Source organism: Bubalus kerabau, chromosome 18, assembly GCF_029407905.1.
Source record: "Bubalus kerabau isolate K-KA32 ecotype Philippines breed swamp buffalo chromosome 18, PCC_UOA_SB_1v2, whole genome shotgun sequence".
Classification (NCBI taxonomy): domain Eukaryota; kingdom Metazoa; phylum Chordata; class Mammalia; order Artiodactyla; family Bovidae; genus Bubalus; species Bubalus kerabau.
This window is the reverse complement of record NC_073641.1, coordinates 64,556,842-64,577,564: the sequence shown is the minus strand read 5'-3', so window position 1 is coordinate 64,577,564 and position 20,723 is coordinate 64,556,842. Positions and strand designations below refer to the sequence as shown.

At 48.6% G+C, this 20,723-nt stretch overlaps 1 protein-coding gene across 1 annotated transcript in view; it reads left to right on the top strand.

Annotated features, from left to right (window-relative positions):
* ANKRD33B (ankyrin repeat domain 33B) overlaps positions 1–11,033 on the top strand; it is a 100,900-nt gene extending 89,867 nt beyond the window's left edge. The window contains exon 4 of the mRNA XM_055555161.1: positions 5,916–11,033. Within this exon, the coding sequence (XP_055411136.1) occupies positions 5,916–6,745 (830 nt within the window). The 3' untranslated portion in view covers positions 6,746–11,033. The remainder of the gene's footprint in view (positions 1–5,915) is intronic.
* The last annotated feature ends 9,690 nt before the right edge of the window (positions 11,034–20,723 follow it).

The window sequence follows — 20,723 nt, the reverse complement described above, 5'->3', positions numbered from 1 at the left end:
TATTGAATATCACATAGAATATCATATCATATTGAATATATCGTATTGATTACACCCCAAGTGCCCGAGATACAGGCCGGGGGTGGCCCAGGACGAGGCCTGTAAGGGCTGGTCCACAGTGATCTTGAGTGACCATCACCGCCAGAAAACAGTGATTCCCTCAGTTCTTGTCCTCTTGATGAGAAAGAATTCAGTTGAGAGACAAGACTGATTCCCTCAGTTCTTGTTCTCTTGATGAAAAAGAATTCAGTTGAGAGACAAGACTGATTCCCTCAGTTCTTGTTCTCTTGATGAAAAAGAATTCAGTTGAGAGACACGGAGCAGTTTTAAGGAGCAAGAGTTTTACTGAGCAAAGCAAACGTGCGCGCCTGAGAGAGAGAAGCGAAACCTGACGCCGCCCCACGACGAGGAGGTAGCATTGCTTTTGCAGGGTGGAAAATCCCGCCTTTTCTGCGTAATTTGACGACAGGTTGATTGACAGCTGTAGGTTGTATAACTTCCTCCTTGCCCGCAGGCGCTTAGTCACAAACACCCAAGTGAAACCCCAGCGGGTTGGGGGGTGGGGGGAGGGCAAACAGCAATGCTAATTTATTACAATTGGGCATAATGAACCCAGGGTTACTACGAGTCACCTTTTAGATCTCGGCGCGCCTGCGCCGGCCTGTGCAGGTGGTTTTATCTTGTTTTGTTCTGATAAGGCTGGAAACTTAGCGGTCCTTGACCACAAAAGGGGAAGCTCTCTGGGTGTGTTGTAATCACCTGTGTCTAGGTGGGGAGGGAAAGATGACCCCCCCTCCCCCCGCCACATCCAGGATGGAGCAGGGACCCACTCCTGTCTAACATGAGCAGAAAGGCCTCTGGTGGGGGTGGGTAGAACTGGAGTGGGGCCTTCATTTGAAGGGTAGGTTGCTCAGGGATAGGCTTCCTGGGGTGGCTCAGATGGTAAAGAATACGCCTGCAGTGCAAGAGACCCAGGTTCAAACCCTGGGTGGGGAAGATCCTCTGAAGGAGGACATGCAACCCTCTCTTGTATTCTTGCCTGGAGAATCCTATGGAGAGAGGAACCTGTCAACAGTCCATGGGGTTGCACAGAGTCTACAGTCCGTGGGGTTACACAGTCAGACATGACTGAAGTGTCTTAGCACATCACATGGGATTCGGGGCTTACAGAGACATAGGAAAGGAAGTGATGCATCCTGGGCTCTGCCTGCCTCCTACTGGTCCCATGGACCCGGCCTTGACTCTTGGGGGAAAGGGTCCTAAGAAGGAGCAACAGAAGGTAGATTGTCTTCCTTTAGTCCCTTTTAGGGGAGAAGGCAATGGCACCCCACTCCAGTACTCTTGCCTGGAAAATCCCATGGATGGAGGAGCCTGGTGGGCTGCAGTCCATGGGGTCGCTAAGAGTTGGACACGACTGAACGACTTCACTTTCACTTTTCACTTTACTGCATTGGAGAAGGAAACGGCAACCCACTCCAGTATTCTTGCCTGGAGAATCCCAGGGACGGGGGAGCCTGGTGGGCTGCTGTCTATGGGTCGCACAGAGTTAGACATGACTGAAGCGACTTAGCAGCAGCAGCAGCAGTCCCTTTTAGGAGGTTTGCCTCTTCCAGTAACAGAAATCCCAACTTGACAGTTGATTAAATAAAGCAAGCATCTATTTGTCTCACCTCACTAGAAGTCACCCAACAGAGCTGGCCCTGACTCCCTGAGAAGATCACAGATCCAGGTTTCTTCCTCTATGCTTTTCTTGACTCACCACTGCCCTGACACCCTCCACCTCTCCACCCCCCCGCCTTCCAGTGTGTTAACTGGTCACCTAATGAAGAGCTAGGATGCTCACCGGAGCTCCAGCCTCACATCCGTGTCTCGGACAGGAAGCAGCATCACTGATAACGTGGCCCCTTTTTCTAAACTTCATCCATTTGTTCATTTATGGCTGTACTGGGTCTTTGTTGCTATGTGTGGGCTTGCTCTAGTTGTAGCAAGCGGGGGCTACCCTCTAGTTGAGGTGCTTCTCATCGCTGTGGCTTCTCTTGTTGCGAAGTGTGGGCTCTGGAGCACGTGGGCATCAGTAGCCGTAGCTCTAGAGCAAGCGCTCAGTAGTCTCGGTGCCCAGGGTGTAGTTGCCCCTCGGTGTGGGATCTTAGTTCCCGGACGGGGGATTGAACCTGTGTGACTCCTGCATTGGCAGGCGGATTCTTAACCACTGGACCACCAGGGAAGTCCCGAGGGTCCCTTTGATCAGGGATGCAATGGCCTTCTCTTTGGGGCTCCCTGACCAGTTATAAGGGAGGCTGGGAAAATGGAAAACAAGATTGCAGGTCATAGAGGTTAGAGCTATGATCCTCAGTGGGGTGGACATGTGTGTGGTTCCCGGGGGACAGTTTTGGCTGTCACAGCTGGTGGAGTGCTACTGGCATCTAGTGGGCAGACACCAGAGATGCTGTTTAAAGTCCTGCAATGCACAGGAGAGCCTCCACCACATACAGTCATCTGGCCCAGATGTCAGTGTTGTTGCTGTTCAGTTGCTCAGTCGTGCCCAACTCTTTGTGACCCCATAGACTGCAGCATGCCAGGCTTCCCTGTCCTTCACCATCTCCCAGTGATTGCTCAGACTCATGTCCGTTGAGTCAGTGATGTCATCCAACCGTCTCATCATGTCATCCCCTTCATCTCCCGCCTTCAGTCTTTCTCAGCATCAGGTTCTTTTCCAATGAGTTGGCTTTTCGAATCAGGTGGCCAAAGCATTGAAGTTTCAGCTCCAGCATCAGTCCTTCGAATGAATATTCAGGACTGATTTCCTTTAGGAAGCACTGGTTTGATATCCTTGCTGTCCAAGGGACTCTCAGTCTTCTCAAACACCACAGTTCAAATAGTTCCGAGGTTTTGAAACTCAGAGTTAGACCAGTGATGATGGACTGCCTAGAATTGAGTAGTTGCTGCCTTGAACAAAATAGAGGATCCTGTATAGACAACTCACAGCACCCAACTTGGTAGCAAATGAACTAACTCTCAGGAGCTCAGCTCTTGTCTACACTGCTGAAGCCCTGGGTGAACCAATGGGGAGTGGGGGTGAGGATACCAAGAGTCTCCTGGGCAGGAGACTGGTACACTGGCCTTTCAGAGCTGCTCCATACTCTGAGAGGTATGTGCATAAAATGCTAATCATCAGTACTTGTCTGTCATGATTTAATGACTGTGTCCAGGCCTTTAATATTACCCTGAATCACAGTGATTTCTTAAGGAAGTGAATCCCTCGTTTGTAGCAGGACTTAAGACTCTTGGGCGGCACTACAGTCAGGATGGCCTTTGTTCTTTCAAGTGTTTGTATTTTCCAAGATGATTTTGGAGAGGAAGAGGCACACTCAACTTTTGACAGCTGTTCCTTTAGTTTTCCATTAGCATTTGAAAAATGTTTCTTTCAGGCAGTGTTCATTAAGATTTTAATTTTGCAGTTTGCTCCTTTTCAAGTGACATGCAATTAATTAAGGCTTAATGTGTCATCTATTTTTTGCAATGACATTTTTACTGCCCCCTTTTCATTTGAGTCAGTTTATAAATTGTACTCTAGCTAATGAGTTCCATCCTGATTTCCAGTTTCAAATAATTATCACTCTTCTAATATGGTGATTCTTTCAAGTGTCACAGAATTAAGAGTGTTACTGGGTGAACTCAGGTGAGCTGGGTCTGCCTGGGCCGTGGGCCACGGGGGCTGCAGGGCAAGGGAGCCACTGAGACCCCTACTCCTCTTTTCAGTGCTTATTCACCAGCCTTCGAGTGTCGGACACTCCAGTCTATGTGGGACGTACATGCAGAAGCCTCTTCCAAGCCTGGTCCCTGCAGAGCATGCAGGCTAGATAACTGCCCTATTTCCCCACATTGTTTTGCCAGTGGAAATATTACTAAGGGGACTTGAAATCCTGAATGATTTTTACAGTTAAAAGCAGCTGAGATTGGACCAAGCTTAACTGAACAGCAATTCCTTATTAATTTCTCTTTCACTGAAACTTACAAACATTTCAAGTTGAATTGAAGATTAACTTTGCAGTATCAGGAGGGGCAGTGGGTGGTTTGGGGAGATTTGTGAACGAAGTGATTTGTGTAAGGGAGACTGTGAAGATGTAGGAGGCAGATTTCTCCAAAAAGACAGAATAAGTGGGAGATATATAGTAATAGAATTATTTTAGGGAGGTTTTTTTCCAGTAGTCATGTATGGATTGTGAGAGTTGGACCATAAAGAAGGCCGAGCACCAAATAATTGATGCTTTGAAACTGTGGTTCTAGAGAAGATTCTTGAGAGCCCCTTGGACTACAAGGAGATCAAACCCATCAATCCTAAAAGAAATCAACCCTGAATATTCATTGGAAGGACTGATGCTGAAGCTGAAGCTTGAATCCTTTGGCCACCTAATGTGAAGAGCCAACTCATTGGAAAAGACCCTGATGCTGGGAAAGATTGAAGGCGGGTGGAGAATGGGACGACAGAGGATGAGATGGTTGGATGGCGTCACTGACTCAATGGACATGCGTTTGGGCAAACTTCAGGAGATAGTGAAGGATAGGGAAGCCTGGCATGCTGCAGTCCATAGAGTTGCAAAGTGTTGGACACAACTGAGCAACTGAACAGCAACAACAATTTTAGGGAAATTGGCATTGGTAAACCTGGAATCTGTAGGACATGCCAGGATCCTGGAGACTTGGGCAGGAGTGGATGCTGCAGTCTTGAGGCTGAATTCTTTCTTCTTCTGAAAATGTCAGCTTTTGTTCCAAGGTCTTCAGCTAGTTGGAGGAGGTTCACCCACATTTTGGGTGCTAATCTCTTTGACCTAAAGTCAAATGATTGTGGATGCTGATTGCATGTACAAAACACTTTCACAGTGCACTTAGATTACTGTGGGATTAAATCCCTGAGGACCTGGGCTGTATCGACACAGAAAGTTCACAGAGGAGGAGGCCTCCCTGCAGGGTAGGGGGAAGTGCGGACTGTTGAGGGTCAGGACCCAGGTCTGGACACTTCTCTCTTATCAGCTTCGAGGCTTCAGGCAGTGCCCTCAGCAACCATGACTGCCATCCATTGTAACAGACGTTTATTAAAATCATGCCTCCCACCAATCAGAATGATATGTGTTCAGGAAGCAAAAACAACTAAGATGTGCCTCTGTCCTGGAAGTCCACAGTCTGGTAAAGATGACAGACCCGTGACCAGCTAACCTGAAGCACCAAAAGTGAACAAACACACACTTCCTGCAAAAATAAGAACCATAACCTCGGGGAGTGAGATCTTGGAGGAAAAGGAGAGTTGATAGATAAATAGGACAGCAAATGCTTTGCCAGTGACAGTTACTGGTAGTATTTTTAGAACATTCTAGTAGCATCCGCCAGGTGTTACAAACCACCTGTCTCTCCATTGCCAGAAAGCCATGAAGTCTTATTTCTATATTAAAAAAACCCCACAATTTAGGTGCTGAGTTGAGGCGGTTTTCTTTATAGGAAAGAGGGGCTTTTCAAGTGGTGCTAGTGGTAAAGAATCCGCATGCCAAGGCAGAAGACCCAGGTTTGATCCCTGGCTTGGGAAGATCCCCTGGAGAAGGGAATGACAACCCACTCCAGTATTCTTGCCTGGAGGATCCCATGGACAGAGGAAGCTGGCAGGCTATGGCCCATGGAGTCACAGGGTCAGACACGACTGAGTGACTAAGCACAGCACAAACCATAAAGTCGGGCACTTAAAGGTGGGTTGTGTTATAATAGTAAATGCCAGAGGTGACAGTCAGGTGTGGGTTCGTCCAGGTGGCCCAGCTCCAAGGTAGAGTCAGCTGTCTCTGTCTTCTGTTGTCTTTTGTTTTCTGCCTGTGGAAGGGAAAAGGTCTGCTTGCACCCACCCATTCCTATTTTCTCTTTTTGGTTTTCAGGGGCGGATGTCCACGCCAGGGACTCCCGCAGGGGTATGTCCTCCCAGGAGTGGGCTACCTACACTGGACGGTTTGAAGCGGTTCGGGTCATCCAGAGGCTACTAGAGCGACCCTGCCCGGAGCAGTTTGGGGTAAAGTACAAGCCAGAGCTACCACTGGCCCTGGAAGCAGGTCAGAAGCCCACAGGCTCCAAGAGCTGCTTGCAGAAGCTCACGGATTTTGTGCGGTCCACGCTGACCTCCCGCTCGCGCCAAGGCATGGAGGACGGGGGAGCCCTGGACCACATGGTCAAGATGACCACGAGCCTCTACAGCCCCGCCGTGGCCATCGTCTGCCAGACCGTGTGCCCCGAGAGCCCTCCCTGTGTGGGCAAAAGGCGGCTGGCGGTGCAGGAAATCCTGGCGTCGCGCGGGGACCAGGACATGCAAGCCCAGGAGAGGGACAAGGGGGAGGGCCCCGAGCCGCAATCCCAGACCTCCCAGGCCGCGGGGATCTCCAAAGAGGAGGCCCCCAGAGCCGGCCTCGCGTCTTCGCAGCCGCCGGTCGCCCCCCGGAGGGCCAGCCTCCTGCCCCTGCAGCTGTTGCGGCGGAGCAGCGTGCGGCCCGGCGTGACCATCCCCAAGGTGCGCGTCAGCAAGGCGCCCGCTCCCACCTTCCAGCCCGAGCGGGCGGCCCGGGGCAGCACCAAGGACAGCAGCCACCTGCAGTTGCCCAAGTGGCGGTACAAGGAGGCCAAGGAGGAGAAGCGGAAGGCGGAGGAGGCGGAGAAGCAGCGGCTGGCCGCGGCGCAGAAGGAAAAGCGGACGTCGTCCTGGAGGAAAAGGACGTGAGGGCGGGTGTGTCCGGCGCGCGGGGGCGAGGCAGGACGCAGAGCCCGCAGGCCGGGCATACGAAGCTGGCCGGAGCCCCGGGGGAGGCGGAGGGGACGCTGGATGCGGTCCTCCCTGGAAGTGTGCGCCCCTTCATTTTACGCACAGCACCTCCCAGGGCGCACAGAAAACGTTCCTGTTTGTTCAGGCTGCACCCAAGAGTGAAGTGGGCCAAGCCCTAATTGAATCGCCTGAAACCAGTTCCCCCAGCAATCAGTACTCGTAGTGGGCATTCTACCTAAAGCTCGACCACTGAGCCACCCGAGAAGCCCCCCTTAGAACCTCAGTGCAGAAAAATTTAAGACCAGTTTATCCAAAGGACATTTTCTGTATAGTTCTGTATTTTTCAGTTATGATCAGATTTAGAGCACTTGACCAGTGATAGGGCTCTTTGTAAATATTTATGACGGTCTTAATGCATTTGTCTGAAGACCCTTTGTTTAAAATACTGTTTCTAGCAGTAATTATTTGTGCTATCTCTATGATTTCACATAGAATTAGTGGCATTCTCCTCCTGTCGACCCCCTTTTGCTTTTTTTATTGGGGCGGCTTTGCCTTTCCATCTCCTTGGGGGTGCTCAAAAGCACCACACGTCCTTAATTGGATTAAGTGATGTTGAAGATTTCTATTGGATAAAGGCATTTGCTTTACCGCAAAATAATCAAGTAAGACAGGGGAGTCACATTTCCTTTAATTTGTGAAGCTCTCTTTTCCATCCAGTGGTAAAAATGAAGAAAACCCAATTGTCAAAGTATGAGACTGCATAGAAGAGTGTGTATTTATTGCTAGAACTAAGCTCATTTTAAGCAAGGGGTTTTAGATAATCTGCATATAAAGTCTTGAACATACTCAAAAATAGAAAAAAAGTGTTTAAGAAGATGGGGGCAACACTAATAAATTATTACTAGAAATACAAAATTAAGTTATGTGCTCTTAGACAATTGAATTAAAATATCCTTAAGATGTAAAAAGAAATGCTAAAAGTATAGAGTTCTGCAAAACTACTGACATGGGTGGGCCATACATTTTTTGAGAAATAGGGATTAGAGCTGAATGTTAAGCAAACATGTTTTTGGCAAATTCTCCTGGAGTGAGCTGGGTTGCTTCCTCCTCCCGACTCAATTCTGACAGATACCTGGTGTGGAATTTTATTTTTCCTTTGATGAAAGCCCCTGGTGTTCAGTTCATCCTCATGCAGGCGTTGTAGACTTGCCAAGATTCAGGAACTTCTGCGGTGCACGGGTGTGGTTTGCCCCAGGCCCTGAGCGCTCCGTGGGAGTTTTCTGTCCATACTTTTATCTCCAAAAAGCTGAGAAATACTAAAGAATCTCTGGCTCTCTGGGTTGCAGAGTATCTCTCACATATGCACTACCAACAGCACTTTATTTAAATATTATCCTGCGTATAAGCCGTAGATTTAAAACATTACAGACCAATGGGAAGCTGTTTATTCTGTCTCTGGATTCACAGGGGAAATCGTGCTCCCTGGCCACGTGGTGACGAGTGCCCATCCATCTCATGATGTGGGTGGCGTGGCACTGGCTCGCCCTCCTTTTCCCCCCGCCCCCCACTATCAGACACTGAGCATCTTACACTCATCTCTCCAAAAACCTCCATGAACAGACCATCAGGCTGCACCCAGGCTAATGGGAGGCAGATGTGATGATAATCCATCTTTTAAAGTCAGATTTTAGTGAATTCCTCCCTTGTTACAGAAGGGCCCAGGAAGAACGGCCCAGAGGTCTGGACCTGCTTTGAACATCACTGATGTGGTTGAATGTGGGTCACCCTTGATCCTAAGAGTTGGGCTTGGCCAAGTGCCCTTGGATGAGATGAGCGCTGGTCCCCGAGGTGGAAAGAAACACGTCTTTGTTTCCCTGATGGGCCAGTCTACACCCTACATTGAGATCCTGTTTTGTGTTGATATGTTTTGGTTGCTTTGAATGGTTGGCTGCACTTTCCTCCCCAAGGGCTCATCCCTCCCTCTCCTCCAGTGTCGGTCAGGGAATAGGGGCACCGACGGGCAGTGTCCCCCCCAGCTCTGTCACCACGTAAGTTCCCTGTTGGCCCCTTTGCCTCCTTTTTCTTTTTCTTTTTGTTTTCTGCCTATCTTCTGCTCCAGATTTAGCTAAAATGCCTGGATCATCCCTGGTGCCACTACTCAGAGGTCTAAAAAGAGCAGAAAACTGTGGAGTCATGAGAGATCAACAGTGTCCCTGATGGCTTACCATGTTGTGCTCTCCAGACACTCAAGAGTGAATGGACAGCAGATTTCCCCTGCTGCTTCTGTGCAGAATTCCGCCCCACCCACCACCTTCTTTTCATTTAGGGAGGGAGATTTAGCTTGCTCTCCTGACAGATCGGGCTTTCCTGGTGGCTCAGCTGGTAAAGAATCTGCCCACAATGAGGGAGGCCTGGGTTCGATCCCTGGGTTGGGACGATGCCCCTGGAGAAGGGAAAGGCTACCCACTCCAGTATTCTGGCCTGGAGAATTCCATGGATTGCATAGTCCATGGAGTTGCAAAGAGTCAGGCACGACTGAGCAACTTTCAGTTTCACCTGACAGATGAGAGCACCGCCCTGCTACACAGAACAAGGAGGATCCGGTGTCTGCTTTGCACTCCTGATGTTTATTAACTGTAAATAGTGAATTTCAACTTGACAGGTACCTTCTCAGGGATTTATATATAAATAGAGTTAGAGGGAAAGGTGAAGTATATTTTAATACTTTTTAGCATCTGAGTGAGTGGTTATCACACTAGACAGAAGAAATATTTCTAAGATAATGCCAGTGCTGCTTTTTCCCCAGGGCAATGTCTGAGAATCACCCCTCCCATTGAGACTTCTTGATTCTTAGAAACTCGGGACTCTGGCGGCTGAAATGGCTTTGGAGTGGATGTGAAGTCACTTCTCAGGGCCTCTCAGTTGCCTCTCGTGGAAGCGAACCCTTGTATTTAGAAAAAAAAAAAAATTCAACCTCTGTGTACGAAGAGGTGTCTGTGACAACACAGATGGGCCACCCATCGATTTTACCTCTAGAACTGGTTCCTCCCCGTCTGATACCTGTGTGGTGTGGTGTGAGAAGGACGGTGTTTCTCTCTGCCTCCGTGAATCACATGTTCTACAGTCAGCCCTGTGCCAGGCGCACTGCCGGGAGAGGCCAGGGAAAAGCTGGAATGACCATGGTGTTCAGAGACCTTTCATGTCTTTGGCTACACCCAAGGAATGCAACGTGCAACATTATGAACCTTTGTGGCTTTTTTCTGCAGCGCCTCCCCACGGGCTCCTGGCGGCACCAGAAACCTCAGAAATAGGCGTGGAAATTGCACTAGGTCATCATCTCAACTTCTGGCCCTCCTGCGACTCGCTCCTTCTGCAGTGGAGGGTTGAGTTTGTGATGTCAGTTGGAAAGTGGGATTTGTAGGTGTGGGGAGGGGGCGGGCCAATCCAAGCTGCCTCTGCCCACTTCCTTCCGGGCCATCAGAGGCCAGCCAGGTGCACTGAGTAGAGATGAGGCTCTGAAACTGAATCCCACGAGGTGAGGGTCAGACCACAGTACTGAATTGGATGCAGAGCCCTCAGTCTCCGGGAAGAGTCACAGGTACCCAGTTACTATGAAGAGAAGCACTCCTGAGGGATGGATGAAGGAGCCAAGACTAATAAGAAGGGCTGATCTGTTTCCCACAGCCTCTGGCAGGGGCACAGTTTTCCCCCCTGACCCACACTACATTAAGACAGAAGACCGTCTCTGCATCCTTCGCCCGAGCTTGCTCTGCGAAATGAGCCCTAGTCCCGGGCTCACCTGGGACCCCTCACTGTTTCATCTTCCATCCTGATATCTAATACCATGCAGGTATTCCCTGCAGTGCTGAGATTGATCAGGAACTATTGTAAGCTTCTAGTTGCAATTGTCTTTTATCAAATGAAGTGCTGGCACTTTTTAAGTATTTGCGGACATTCTAACACGCCACCCACGCTCACGAGCCCCACGGGGAACTATTTGGATTCTGCCCTTGGCTGTGGGTGCCCGGCTCACAGTGGTCCCTCAGGACTCTGGCTTGTGTGTCTGGTCCTTGCTGTTCTGGGCAGCAGGCTGACACTGAGCCCCTTTCAGCCTGGCCTGGGGGACCATGTCTTCTTGGGAAGGAAAGCGGGACGATCCATCAGGAGCTATTAAATAACAAAGTCCCATTCACCTGGACAACTGGCATTGATACATAAATTGATACATAATCGTGACCATGGTGGGGGCGGGGGGTGGGGTGGGGGTGGAGGCTGTTGCTATAAAGAACTTGCAACAAAACAGCTCTTCCTGAAACCCTGGTTGTCCTGCCAGCTCCAGCATGGAGAATTTGTTTCAAACCTCTGGGCAACTCTTGTGTCAGGGATGAATTCATGTGTCTTCATTAACATTTAAAATCAGCAGCTAAAAAAAAGTTCACTGGAAGTTTTTTTTAAGAAATAGAAAAGCAAACAAAATCGCCCCACTTCCCAAAACCATCACAACCTGGTTTGATTTAGCTCATTTTTGAGGAACTCAGTTGAATGAGATGGCTGCTGTTCAATCTCTCCTTCCCCTGACCCAGCCTGAAATAAGGCTTTTGTGAAAGGCAAGCCCTGCAGTGGTCTGACGGCTCTCAGCTGCAAGGGGAGGCGTGTGACGTGATGTGAGCTCGTGCACACACACCCACAGGAAGGAGTTTGGGTTTCGTGCTCACAAAGGGGACTGCCACTGTAGCTGCCAGCGAACATCAGCTATGACCTGGTGTATTTGAGGATGAGACAGCCCAAGACGCCCACCGGGATCCCTCAAGTGTGTCCATTGTGGCACAGAACACAACCAGCGTGTCATCACCCAGGTGTCCTTGTCCAAAGGTGATGTTGGCCTGGGCGGCTCCTGGACGAGGTTGTGTAGCCGGGCCTGGGTCCTCTCTGCTGTTGGCTGCGTCCCTGGCGTGGAGTGGCAGAATCCAGAGGGGATTCTTGGGGGAAGCTCCACCAGGTATTCAGCCTGGGGTCACAGATGGTTCGGTACCAGGCTGACCTAAGAAGCAGAACCAGGAGGCTGCTGAGAATTCCCCGAGTCTGTCCAAGTGTTGAGATGCCCTAATTGATCACTGCTCATGCAGTTTGGTTTTTGAGAGAATCACTTCATGATAACGGGACATTTTTCTCCTGTTTTGGAAGAAAATGTGGATGAGAAACTAAATGAACCCAGGCAGGCCCAGAAGTGGCCTGTGCTGATGCTTTATGAGATTTTTGGGAGGTTGCACTGAAGCACTTTAACACCAGTTTCTGAGCAGACGTTCTGGAAGCTGGTTTGGAACCTCATGGCTCTTTCAAAACTGGATGAAAACCAGAAAAGGATGCTAGAAACCTGGCAGTGTTACCAGCAACCCTGTGAACCTTTGGGACATCCCAGGGAATTTGAGTAATAGACCCCATTGAAACAAATAGGCAAGGCAAATCTCATTGGAATCCTTTTCATTCAAACCCTTGTTCTGCGTGGCACACGCTGGGTGTCTGAAGATACGTGTCTTTAACAAGGGTGATGAAGAATTGTGTGCACTCTGCACAGGGGCCAGGTTTCAGGTTATGTCACGTTGGTATAAGCTTTGTTTTCTGAATGTAAAACTATTTTCATTGTCATTTCTAAAAATCCGGTAGGTTTCTGGATATTGTAAAAATGTTGAATAAGGATATAATTGTGTAAATTTCATAGCGTTTTATTTTGAGGTGAGAGTTTTGTTACGGTTTATAAAAGATATTTTCCTATTTAGACCTCAGGGCTATTTGGGGACCTACAAATAAAGGTGACCTCAGCCATTTCAATTCTTGATATCCAAAAGGTTAATCATCTTTAAGTTAGATGGGATATATTGTTCAGAAAGAATGTGTCTTTCCTTTTGACCTTTGAACAAACTCTGTATCTAAAGTTTAAAAAGTATAACAAGATGTGGTCATGTAAAACTGTGGCTACAGAATTAAAAATCACTTGTGAAATTAACAGTCTTATGGTACAACAGTGTTCTATTGGGATAAACCTAAGTGTGTATAAATTAGGAAATGATACTATGATACCAGTATTTTTAATGTTACTCATTTTGAGCGAAGTAGGTGTGTACTCCCTTCATCTGACACACTCTTATTTTTCACATTGTATCGCAAAGGGAAGATTTTTTTTACATGTGAAAATAATCTCTTTGCATCCTGCCTCTTCTCAGAAGTGCCCACTGGTGGGGAGGCATCCTTCGGCCATGCCCCTCTGTATTTATTTACATGTCTTCTATGACTCTGGGAAAGATTGAGGGCAGGAGGAGAAGGGCGAGACAGAGGATGAGATGGTTAAGTAGCATCACCAGCTGAAAGGACATGAATTTGAGCAAACTCCGGGCGATAGTGAAGGACAGGGAAGCCTGGTGTGCTGCAGTCCATGGGGTCGCAGAGAGTAAAACACGAGCTAGCAACTGAACAACAGCTATATAGAAACAGAAATGTAGTTTTATTTTTATATGTGTTCTTTTACATAAGTGGTACAGCATAAATGCATTTTAGTTTCTTTTCTTTACCCAAAACACATCCTTGGAAAGCTTTTTAAAGAATTAAACAATTAATTTCATTTTATTCTAACAGCTAAAAATGTAATGCACAAAAACAAGAGAAATCCACCAAATACAATAAAGGATGAAAAATGACTCATGCTCCCTCAGGGCAGTCCCTCAGACACTTGTGCATCTTTCTAGAAATGCACTTGTATGTGTGTTTATCAGTTGATTTATAGTGTTGCATTCGTTTCAGGTATACAGCAAAGTGATTCAGATATATGTGTGTGTGTGTGTGTGTGTGTGTACAAAATTTATATGTAAGTACATATTGTTGTTATTGTTCAGTCGCTAAGTCATGTCTACAGCAACCCCGTGGACTGCCAGGCTTCCCTGGCCTTGAGAGTTTGCCCCTCTCCCTGAGAGTTTGCTCAAGCTCATGTCCGTCGAGTCAGTGATGCTATCCAACCATCTCATCCTCTGTCGCCCCCTTCTCCTCCCGCCTTCAATCTTTCCCAGCCTCAGGGTCTTTTCCAATGAGTCAGTTCTTCACATCAGGTGGCTAAAGTATTGGAGTTTCAGCTTCATCATCAGTCCTTCCAATGAATATTCAGGGTTGATTTCCTTTGGGATTGACTGGTTGGGTCTCCTTGCAGTCCAAGGATTTTCAATACACAAAGGACCCTCCTTATTAGGAAATCTGTGAGCTGACATGAAAAGTGAGAGAGGCGGTCTTTATTCTCCCCACTGACCCTGGTGATGGAACCTTCTTCCAGCATCATGAGGCTCCAAGGAGAGGGGTTGGGGGGTGGTGACTGGGGGAGTGAGGAGGGGTGAGAGATGGCCGTAAGGCATGGTATTCCTGGGATGTTCTTCGGGTCCGCAGGCCAGGCCCCAGGACCAGTGCCTCTGCTCTGGGCAGTCCTGCGGTCCGGAAGTCATGCCCCTTGAGTTCCTCAAGGGCTTTTGCATGCAGCCCTTCATGTGGTCAGTGGCTCCCAGCAGGTGGTCCCTGCTGTCTCCCATAATGATGACCAGGCTGGTTTCCAGCCAAGGATATGAAAGGTGACCCGGAAAACCCCCAGTCTGCTGACAAAATACTTTGATGTGAAGATGGCTCAGGTAAATTGTCAGCTCGCCCACAGCCCCCTGTCCCCCAAGGACCACTGTCCCTGTGGCAGGACCACCCTGCCCACCTCTCATTGTCTGCCTGTTCATCCTGCCCAAGCTCATCACTGCTCTTACTTAAAAACCCCCAAAACCGAACAAGATGTTGATGCATTTTTCTGGATAAAAAAATTATAAGTATATAAATGAGACTCAAATCCACCTTGCTATTTCAAAAGCGTTATTTAAAACACAAAATCAAGAAGTCATGTAGCTGCAAGGATATGATGTCAGCTTTTCATGGTTTGGAAAAAGAAGCTTTAATAGGACCAAGAACTGAGTGGAAAAGATGAACCAGGAGGGCTCCGCTCTGGGCCACCAGAGATAGGAGGGTTTGGGAACACGGGTTGTGGTGGGGAGGTTGCCACCCTATTGTGAAGAAGGCTGCCAAATGTCCCCACTCCCTGGGCAGAGGAGTCCCTGAGCCATCCCACGGTCCCCCCACTTCTTGCCCATGGGGTTGGGGGGACCAGTTTTTACCTTCCAACCTGAGTGATGGTTGAAAGCTGCAGACTGGCCATCCTTCCTGACCAAGCCCCATTGCAATGGGTCTCCCTTGTTTGAAGCGTATGATGTCCTTTGTGAGGTGAGAGGTCAGAGGTTGGGGGTCAGAAAAGCAAAAACTCCTGCCTTCTCCTTCCCACTGCTGTGCACATACTGGGCCTGTCCTGAGCCCCAGTCTGTGTTTCTCTGACTCTATACACTCTTGCTTCCTTGGTGGCTCAGGCAGTAAAGAATCTGCCTACAATGCAGGAGACCTGGGTTTGATCCCTGGATCAGGAAGATCCCCTGGAGAAGGGCATGGCAACCCACTCTAGTATTCTTGCCTGGAGAATATCATGGACAGAGGGGCCCAATGGGCTATAGTCCATGGGGTCACAAAGAGTCGGACACCACTGAGCGACTAACACTTTCACTCACTTTTCCTTTTCACACACTCCTAGTCCTAGTATCAGGCCAGGTGGCTCTTGTGATATCTGGGAAACTCTTGTGTTCTCCTGGAGCCAGCAGATGGACGTCTGCAGTTACATAAAGCAATGATGCTCCAAAGGCCAGGGTTCCCAAGGCTGCCAGCATCAGCACCACTTGGAAAACTGTCAGAAAGACAGCTTCTCAGGCTGCACCTGGATTATTCTCCTGTGATTTCTGTAACAGGTTATTTGCATGGCTTCAAGCAGCTGAAATGCATCCCCTAGTAGTTTGGGAGGGCAAAAGATCAAAATCTCCCATGCCTGCCCCCTTAAAGGCTCCAAGGGTGGGTGCTTCCTTGCCTCTTCCAGCCCCTGGTAGTTGCCAGCAATCTTGGTTTGTGGCAGCCTCCATCACCACATGGCGTCTTCCTTTTCTGCATCTGTGTCCACATTTCCCCCTTCATGTACGGCCACTAGTCATCGGATTCACACCCACTTACCCTAAGCAAGCATGGCCTCATTGCAACTTAAGTATATGTGCAAAGACCCTATTTCTGACTAAGGGCATATTCACAGGGACTTGAGTTTGAGCTAACTCCAGGAAATGGTGAAGGACAAGGAAGCCCAGCATGCTGCAGTCTCTGGGGTCACAGTCAGACATGACTTAGCTACTGAACAGCAACAACAGCACAGGGGCTTGGGGTAAGTCCTTCTGGGGGGCACAGTTCAATCTGCAGCACCCAGCAGATGTGTCAGAGATGCTGAAAGCCTGGGTGTTCATCTTCCCTAACTTGGTGCCCTGGCCAGGCCCTTTCTCAACACACACACTCACGCTCTGCCCCACCTCTCTGACCACTGGCGTCATGTCATGGCCATACTCTCCCCCCGCAGCCCTCACTTACCCCTGAAGGCTAGAAGCAGGTCTCCATCCTGAGAACCATTCTCTGCATCCCTGCCTGGGCATCTCAACAGCCCCTGGCTTTACATGCCAGCTAGAGGCTGCTGATCTTTAGCTGTGACCTTGACCACCACCTCTAGCCTCAGTGGCCCACAACCCACAGTTCAAAGCCAGCCACCACCTGTATCTGTAAGTGTGACTGTACTAAAGCCCAGCCCGCTCGCTCAGTGACATGTCATCTACGGAAGTTTTTCTTCTCCAGGGGCACAGTGGGGCACCTGTGACACTGCCCATGTGCCCACAAAGCCTCACGTTTTGACTCTGAAAGCCTGCTGACTCCTGCTTGGGCGCCAGTCCAGGTGGCGGGTGTTTCCATCTGGGTGTGGAGTCAGCACTGAAGACCTCATGTACCCAGACAAATTTTTTTTCTTTCTTAAAAATGGAGACAAAATTGACATAAAACATTATATTGCTTTCAGGTGTACAGCATGATGCTTCACCGTCGTTGTTGTTCAGTCGCTCAGTCACATCTGACTCTTTGCGACCCCATGGACTACACTGTGCCAGGCTTCCCTGTCCTTTGCTATCTCCTAGAGTTTGCACAAACTCATGTCCATTGAGGCAGTGATGCCATCCAACCATCTCATCCTCTGCCACCCTGTTCTCCTGCTGTCAATCTTTCCCTGAATCGAGGTTTTTGCAAAATAATCACTACCATATCTAGTTCACATTCATCACTACATACAGTTATCGTGTTTTTTTTTTTCTTGTGATGAGAATTTTTTTCAGATTTACTACCTTCAGTAGGTCAGTTCAGTCGCTCAGTTGTGTCTGACTCTTTGTGACCCCATGAATTGCAGCACACCAGGCCTCCCTGTCCAGCACCAACTCCCGGAGTTCACTCAAACTCACGTCCATCGAGTCCGTGATGCCATCCAGCCATCTCATCCTCTGTCGTCCCCTTCTCCTCCTGCCTCCAACCCCTCCCAGCATCAGGATCTTTTCCAATGAGTCAACTCTTCGCATGAGGTGGCCAAAGTACTGGAGTTTCAGCTTTAGCATCATTCCTTCCAAAGAAATCCCAGGGCTTATCTCCTTCAGAATGGACTGGTTGGATCTCCTTGCAGTCCATGGGACTCTCAAGAGTCGTCTCCAACACCACAGTTCAAAAACATCAATTCTTTGGTGCTCAGCTTTCTTCATAGTCCAACTCTCACATACATACATGACCACTGGAAAAACCATAGCCTTGACTAGACCGACCTTTGTTGGCAAAGTCATGTCTCTGCTTTTGAATATGCTATCTAGGTTGGTCATAAAGGAGTAAGCTTACTACCTTAGCAACTTTCAAATATGCAATACAGTATTATTAACCATAGTCACTGAGCTGTCCATTACATCCCATGACTTATGAGACTTACTATTTTACAGCTGGAAATTTGTATCATTGGACCCCCTTCTATTTCATTCACCCTCCACGTCCTGCCTCTGGCAACCCCCAATCCCTTCTCTGTATCTTACGAGTTAGGTTTTTGTTTGTTTTTTTAAGATTCCTCATATAAGTGAGAATATATATATTTTTTCTCTGTCTGACTTACTTCATTTAGCATAAAAGCTCAGACTCCCAGGTAAGTGAGTAGAGCTCTGAACTCTGACCCTACTCCTGCCCAATCTCCACATCCACCCACTGGCTTCCCATTGGCTCTGAAAGCTGCTTGACTTTACAGAGGCCACACCCATGATCCAACAAGCTTTCTATCTGGAGACTAAAAGTCTGGTGACAGCTGAAAAGTGAAATTGTTAGTTGCTCAGTCGTGTCTGACTTTTTGCAACCCAAAGTGCTGCACTCAATATGCCAGCAAATTTGGAAAACTCAGCAGTGGCCACCGGACTGGAAAAGGTCTGTTTTCATTCCAATCCCAAAGAAAGGCAATGCCAAAGAGTGCTCAAACTACCGCACAATTGCACTCATCTCACATGCTAGTAAAGTAATGCTGAAAATTCTCCAAGCCAGGCTTCAGCAATATGTGAACCGTGAACTTCCTAATGTTCAAGCTGGTTTTAGAAAAGGCAGAGGAACCAGAGATCAAATTGCCAACATCTGCTGGATCATGGAAAAAGCAAGAGGGTTCCAGAAAAATATCTATTTCTGCTTTATTGACTATGCCAAAGCCTTTGACTGTGTGGATCACAATCAACTGTGGAAAATTCTTCAAGAGATGGGAATACCAGACCACCTGATCTGCCTCTTGAGAAATCTGTCTGCAGGTCAGGAAGCAACAGTTAGAACTGGACATGGAACAACAGACTGGTTCCAAATAGGAAAAGGAGTACGTCAAGGCTGTATATTGTCACCCTGTTTATTTAACTTATGTGCAGAGTACATCATGAGAAACGCTGGACTGGAAGAAACACAAGCTGGAATCAAGATTGCCGGGAGAAATATCAGTAACCTCAGATATGCAGATGACACCACCCTTATGGCAGAAAGTGAAGAGGAACTAAAAAGCCTCTTGATGAAGGTGAAAGTGGAGAGTGGAAAAGTTGGCTTAAAGCTCAACATTCAGAAAACGAAGATCATGGCATCTGGTCCCATCACTTCATGGGAAATAGATGGGGAAACAGTGGAAACAGTGTCAGACTTTATTTTTCTGGGCTCCAAAATCACTGCAGATGGTGACTGCAGCCATGAAATTAAAAGATGCTTACTCCTTGCAAGGAAAGTTATGACCAACCTAGATAGCATATTCAAAAGCAGAGACATGACTTTGCCAACAAAGGTTCGTCTAGTCAAGGCTACGGTTTTTCCTGTGGTCATGTATGGATGTGAGAGTTGGACTGTGAAGAAGGCTGAGCACTGAAGAATTGATGCTTTTGAACTGTGGTGTTGGACAAGACTCTTGAGAGTCCCTTGGACTGCAAGGAGATCCAACCAGTCCATTCTGAAGGAGATCAGCCCTGGGATTTCTTTGGAAGGAATGATGCTAAAGCTGAAACTCCAGTACTTTGGCCACCTCATGCGAAGAGTTGACTCATTGGAAAAGACTGATGCTGGGAGGGATTGGGGGCAAGAGGAGAAGGGGACGACAGAGGATGAGATGGCTGGATGGCATCACTGACTCGATGGATGTGAGTCTGAGTGAACTCCGGCAGTTGGTGACGGACAGGGAGGCCTGGCGTGCTGCGATTCATGGGGTTGCAAAGAGTCGGACATGACTGAGGGACTGATCTGATCTGATCTGATCTGATGGAGCTATGGAGCTATGGAAGCCCTCCAGGCTTCTCTGTCTATGGAATTCTCCAGGCAAGAATAGTGATGAGCAGGACCTGAAGGAAGCTGGAAACACACCTGGGGCAGCCACCCACCCCTCATATCATCTGCCCAGGAATTGAGGAACAGACCTGCCACCTGTAGCTTCCCGTCAGCGGAGGGGCTGGGGTGGATGGCAACCAGTGCCTCTTGGGACCTTGTTGATTAAGACCCTGTTGATGGGGGCACTGGTGTTTAGGAAGATATGTGATGAATGTGGAAACCAGCTACATCAGCTCCGTAGAAACAGCAACATGGAAAATACTCTGCGTCATTAGACACAGCCTGGCTCTCCTCCCAGAAAAGCATACGCGGAAGAAGACGCTTGGCTTGCTTAATTAAACCAAACAGAGACAGGCATGTCCTAAGCTGTATGGGGAAAGGTCTTTGGAGACAGACAGGGGTCTGGTCCTGGCTTTGCTGCATGTTCGCTGTGATGCTGGCAGGACAGTCATTTTCCTACAGAACAACAGGTCCCCGTGTGAATGCTCCACACCCTGCCTGGTACCGCCGGGCAGAAGGGTGCTGGGGGCCACTCTGAGCACAGACTCTGTGCTGGTGACCTTGACTGACAGTCCTCAGGCGTTCTCTGTCTCTTCTCTGCCTCCATTCCTGATCCGGAATGTCTCTCAGCACCCCAGTGACTCTCCATGAAAGGCAGATCAACATAATAAGGCCTGTGGGGGGGATAAGGTGAAACAGGGGTTTTCAAGGCCTTCTGGGTGCTCATATCCTCCCCAGAGAGAATCAGACCACAGCCCTTCAGCCCAGACCTTATGTGAGCCCCAGTTCTGGTGAGCTGCCTTGGCTTGAGCATGGTCTCTGAGAAGGTGGAAAGGTGACCCAACTCCTAGTCCCCAGGGCCACACTGCACTCATGGCCTTTGTGGTTCCGTTGCTTAGTCATATCTGATTCTTTGTGACCCCATGGACTGCAGCACATTGGACTTCCCTATCCTTCACTATCTCCCAGAATTTGCTCAAACTCATGTCCATTGAGTCAGTGATGCCATCCAACAATCTCATCCTCTGTCGTCCCCTTCTCTTCCTGCCCTCAGTCTTTCCCAGCATCAGGGTCTTTTCCAATGAGTTGACTCTTCAAATAGGTGGCC